General features: G+C 53.4%; 1 protein-coding gene across 4 annotated transcripts in view; it reads right to left on the reverse strand.

The window, feature by feature from the left end:
- ILF3 (interleukin enhancer binding factor 3, 90kDa) overlaps window positions 1-4963 on the reverse strand; it is a 20510-nt gene that overhangs the window by 7396 nt on the left and 8151 nt on the right. Inside the window, exons 8-17 of one of the 4 annotated variants that reach the window (XM_010828353.1) lie at window positions 4816-4913; window positions 4148-4259; window positions 3934-4044; window positions 3192-3391; window positions 2677-2844; window positions 2137-2262; window positions 1850-2026; window positions 1590-1743; window positions 1394-1447; window positions 7-930 (exon numbers count right to left, since the gene is read on the reverse strand). In XM_010828353.1, the coding sequence (XP_010826655.1) occupies window positions 881-930; window positions 1394-1447; window positions 1590-1743; window positions 1850-2026; window positions 2137-2262; window positions 2677-2844; window positions 3192-3391; window positions 3934-4044; window positions 4148-4259; window positions 4816-4913 (1250 nt within the window). In that variant the 3' untranslated portion in view covers window positions 7-880. Of the gene's footprint in view, window positions 1-6; window positions 931-1393; window positions 1448-1589; window positions 1744-1849; window positions 2027-2136; window positions 2275-2676; window positions 2845-3191; window positions 3392-3933; window positions 4045-4147; window positions 4260-4815; window positions 4914-4963 lie in introns of those variants that run through there. The other 3 variants (XM_010828352.1, XM_010828351.1, XM_010828350.1) reach the window with 3 other exon arrangements.

Here is a 4963-nt window from a genome sequence, read left to right on the forward strand (position 1 = left end):
GGCAGCACAGGGTCTGCTGGGGGGCTTGGCTCCTCACTGGAGAATTAGGCGCTATGTATTAGGCTCTTTCTACTTGGATATTTTTAAAGCCCCATTTAAAAGAAAAAGGAAAAAAGAAAAATCCTTAAGAATCCCATGCATTTGCAGTGATGAGTAGGACTTGCAAAATTCTACGTTCTCATTTCCTTAAAGCCTGTCTGTTTCTTGCACTAAGAGTGGAAGCACAGTTTTGATACCTTTGAGAGTTCACCTCTAGCTAAAGCAGCCACAGAATATCGCACTCCGGAACAAGAACCCACCAGAGCAGTTACAAAAGATGGAAGAGGTTAACTTAGCACAATGTACAATTCCCCAACGTTCCCAATGTTTCACATGCTTATGGAAAAAAAGGCAGATTGCTCTGGATTCGGATGTGGTGAAACTGTTACTGTCAAAGGCATCAAAGAGATTTGGGGATTTGTTAAAAGGTTAAAAATTCATACAAAACCTGCTGTAAATTAAGACAAAGGTAGATTAAAATGCATTATTATCTGTCTCTTAAATAAAGTAATGCTTTCCATAAAAAGCAAAGGTGGGCTTTTGCCTTGATGCTGACCAACGCTGGCTCTAGAATTCTGTGCAGTTCTGCACAAAAACGCATTCTCTGAAAAATTGTTTTCCACTTATTGTGAACTTCAATAGGACCAAGTTCAAAGGCAAATCACGATAAAAACTGCCATTGTCTTAAATTCTGCAGGCTAAGAGTTTCAGACAAGCTGCGGTGACAAGCCACGGTTGAGAAACCCAGTGAAGCACAGGGCACAGCACGGACACTTTGGGTTTTGGAGTTCGAGAAAATTGGAGTAAAAAGTTGATTTTGTGTGCAATACTTTTAGATGCTCTAGGAAGACCCAAAATCATGATAGCCGTAGCAGTCTGTGAAAAAGTCACCTACAAAAGGGGGAGACAGAGCAGAGAAAAAAAATTAGAATTCTTTTGAAAAAGGGCACAGAGCGCCACATTTGAAATTCATGTTTTAGATTTCTCTGCTCCTGTAACCCCCCAATGAAGGCTCCTTCTCAAGACAAGAGCTGTGCACTGTCAGGAAAAGCGTATTCACAGGTTTGGTGCTTCGCATGGCTTAAAGCAGAGAAATTTAAAATTTTGATTTTTAACGAATTTGCCAGTTAGTTATACAATGTGAGCCTTAACACTTAGAGAGTAAATTATGCTTCTGCAGCATGGGGGCGCTGGAGGACCACTTGCCCTAACACCAAGCACAGGTGCCAGCCGCCCATGAATCTCAGGGAGGCTGTTGCTGCTAATACTGCTGGGCCACCCTGCTCTAACTCAGGCCACGGGAGCTAAACTGCAGCTTCTTCCCAAGCTCAGACAAAGAGAAACACGCACTTACTGTAGCCGGCAGTCGCTGAGTTGCCTCCATACCCGTAGCTGCCATACCCGGCGCCTGAAAGGGAATGGACAGGGTCACCAGGGTGGGAGATTGTCTGCCCCACCCATGCCTCTTATGCCGGGGGTGGGGGTGGTGTTCCCACCCACTGCAGGGAGCAGGCCAGGCCCCTGGGGACAGTGCAGGACAGGGTCCTCACCAGCATTCATGTAGCCTCCATGGTTGGCACCACCGAACCCTCTCCCTCTCCCTCGACCACGGATGTTCCCTCCTCTTCCCCGTCCTCGGAGGTTGGGGGGTGGGGGTACTTCATTGTGCATGGGACCCCCCATGCCGAACCCCGGGTTATGTGGCTGGATGGGAGGAAAGACAGACAGCTTACATTCACCTCCCACTCAAATGACCAGAGAACACCCGCCAAGGAGAGAACACCCAGAGAATTCAGGGCTGGACACTCACCTTAGCAGCAAATTTTGGGCCACCTCTCACAGGCACAGGGGCTCTCTTCTTCTTGTTGGCCTCCAGGGAGAGAGGGGCATCAGGGAACAGCTTTTCTAGTGCAGCCAGGGCGGCATATGCTTTGGCCACCTTTTTGTTTGAGCCAGCACCCTGAAACTTCTGGCCGTCCACCTCGACCTGGGAAGAACAGATGTGTGTCAGGGGTGACCCAACACCGACCGCCCTTGGGGCAGGGACCTCTCCAAAGACCCCAGGTCCCCATGGGAACCACTTCTGGGACCACTCACCTCCATGACGAAGCGTTTGTCGTGGCTGCCCCCTGTCTCTGAGATGAGTTCGTACTTGAGGCCACGCCTCTTCTCGTTAAGTTCCATAACAGGGTTCTTGCCATGCTTGGTCAGGATCGGCCCCTGCTGTTTTACGTTCTCAGGGAAAACAGAAAAGAACACCAACAAACTCAGCTAAGGTCTTTCCAACAGGTGGCAGCCGCCCCTGTGTTAAGGGTCTGAGGCCCTCCGCTCCACTCACTGCTGCCCACCCCCTGGAAACCATCCGCGGGCTTGCCAGCAATGGGACCACCTCCCCTACGCCGTCTCTCTCAGGGAAACAGCCAAGCCTCCACTGCAGGCCTCCCAGGTGCAGCCCCCGGTGTTGGGTCAACGCCAGCACAGGCCTTGACAGCTCACACTTCAACTCTGCCCCCCCAGGGCCCTGGACTGGAAGGCTGTTATGCTTCTGGAGGAAGAGAACGAGGACCAGTGACTGTCCTTGTTCAGGGGACCCCAGGGCACTCCTGTGGGGCCTCAGAGCACCCACCCTGTGCTCACCTCGGTGGTGGGATCAGAGGGGAAGGCAGCACTGGGCGTCGAGACGGTTTCCACCACAGGTGGAGGGGCCACCACGGCAGGCTTTGCCTCTGTCTCCTCAGCGGAGTCCTCCCCCTTGCTGGAGTCTCTGCCTTCAGCACCCGTGGGCAAGCCCATGTCCTGTAACACCTGCAGCGGGGGGAGACACCATGTCCCCAGTGAGGAAGGGCTCGCCCAGATAAGAATTCTCCCACATCCAGCACCCTGAATCAGCAGCTCTTAGGGAGGCATCCAGCCAACTGGAGGCACTTCCCTGAAGCTCCCAAGACCACCAAATGCCCACCTACATTTGGAGGCCCTGCGCCCCTCAATGACGGCATTCTGGCCGTGTGTGCCTTGGCCACTGGTCAGGTCTCTGTTTCAGTGTTCCCATTCCCTCCCTCAGCCTCGTGCTTGAACAGGGGGAAGTGGCTCTCAATGGGTGTAAAGCTGAGGGAGGCGCTTCGCCGTTCCACCGCATTGCCGGCCACACTCACCTTCACAGCCACGTGCAGCTTGGCCGTCTTTTTGGAGGGCCCAGAGGCCTCGAAGGAGCTCCCGTCCACCTCAACTGACATGGTAAAAATGGGGGCGTGCACTGGACCGGTCTGGGAAATCAGTTTGTACTGCAGCCCTGGTTTGAGCTGGTTCAGTCTCATCAGGGCATTCATTGCTTGTGGAGGCTCTGCCTTCTCCTCTAGAGAGAACATAGTAACGCCGCTCTAGAATGCCAGTCAATTCTGACCCTGACAGGGACACTCTCCTGACTGCCCCCCCACACACACCACGTGGTGGAATGGGCAGGAGACTGGGTGGCCAAATGTGCTGAAGGCCTGCCTGCCCTGCTATCCAGACCCATACCTTGACTGTGGTCACCAGCTGAGGTGCATCCATCTTAGTTGTGTTCCATGCCCATGCTAAGTTTAATCACTCCCCTTTATGGATCACAGCCTTGTCATGGCGAAGGGGCTTGCACAGCTCAAGGAAGCTATGAGCCATGCCATGCAGGGCCACCCAAGATTGATGGGTGGAGTTCTGACAAAATGTGTTCCACTGGAGGAGACTGGCAAACCACTCCAGCATTCCTGCTGTGAGAACTCCATAACCAATTACTCTCAAAAGGACTTCCACATCACATCCGAGAAAAACAGAACAAAAGCAGGTATGTCACCACTTTGAGCTAAACCTTCATGAAGCCAGATGGCAGCTAAAACAAGGACCAGGCGTGAATGTCTGTACCTTTCTTCTGAATCTTCTTCTTCTTTTTGCTAGGAGACTTTTCCTCCCCATCTTCCTCCATGGGGCGTTTCATGGGCGTAATGGCGTAGGTGGTGCTCGGGGGTATTTGAACTGAAACAAGACAAGGACGGCAGCAGCTCAGACTCTAGCCTGTCCTCCGCCAGGAGCCCATGATGACATCGCCGTCTGGGCCCAGGCCCCGCGGCCTCCGTACCTGTATAGTCCACTGGGTTTTCATTCTTTGGTTTCTTGGGCATCTTAGATGGCAGAGGGTCCATACCCAGTACTTTATGGAGCTGGCCAAACGCAGCTAGTCGCAGCGCGTGCTGGAGAAGGGGAAGAGGAATCTGACTCAGCCGCCCTGCACTCCCAGCCTTCATGTGTGCGCTCACTAATGCCTCCTGGAAGGGGTGGGAGCTGAGGTGGTTGCTAATGGTCTCCCCTATAACAGCAAGGGGTCCTCTGCCAGCCAGGGGAGGGCCTGATTGCCAGGGCCCAGCCTTGCTGTGGGGGAAGGCCAGCCTGTGACCACCCCCCTCAAAAGAATACAGGAGACCCCAACCTGGGGACTGGTTGCCACACGGAGCCACGGGGTGGGCCTGCGAGGGAAGGACCCCTGGAGCAGTCCGCACAGCAAATACGTCTCCCTGCTGAACTCGGGTGTCTAAAAACGGCACTCGAGCAGGCCAAGGGGGGGCAGGTGACAACCTCGCGTGGCGCCAGGGGAAAGAAGCAGCCCAGGTTGGGGCGCCCTGTATCAGGCCCGAGCCCCTGACCTTCGGGCCCCAAGCTGAGCCTACCCTGAGAATACCCAGTAATGGAACTGGAAGCCAGCGATTACAGACTGGGTAAGGGCTCACGTGGCAATGGCGACGACTATACCTGCGCACTCTGTGTGATATCTTCCCGTTGCTGTCTGTCTAGATGCCCAATAGCATCAGTGGCTTCTTTTTCACAAGGGTCATAAATGCCAGAACCATCTGAAGGCAGGAAACAAGGAAGATATGCAGAGGATTATCTTTTAGCATCT

This window comes from Bison bison, unplaced genomic scaffold (assembly GCF_000754665.1).
Source record: "Bison bison bison isolate TAMUID 2011002044 unplaced genomic scaffold, Bison_UMD1.0 scf7180017864492, whole genome shotgun sequence".
NCBI classification, from domain to species: Eukaryota; Metazoa; Chordata; class Mammalia; order Artiodactyla; family Bovidae; genus Bison; species Bison bison.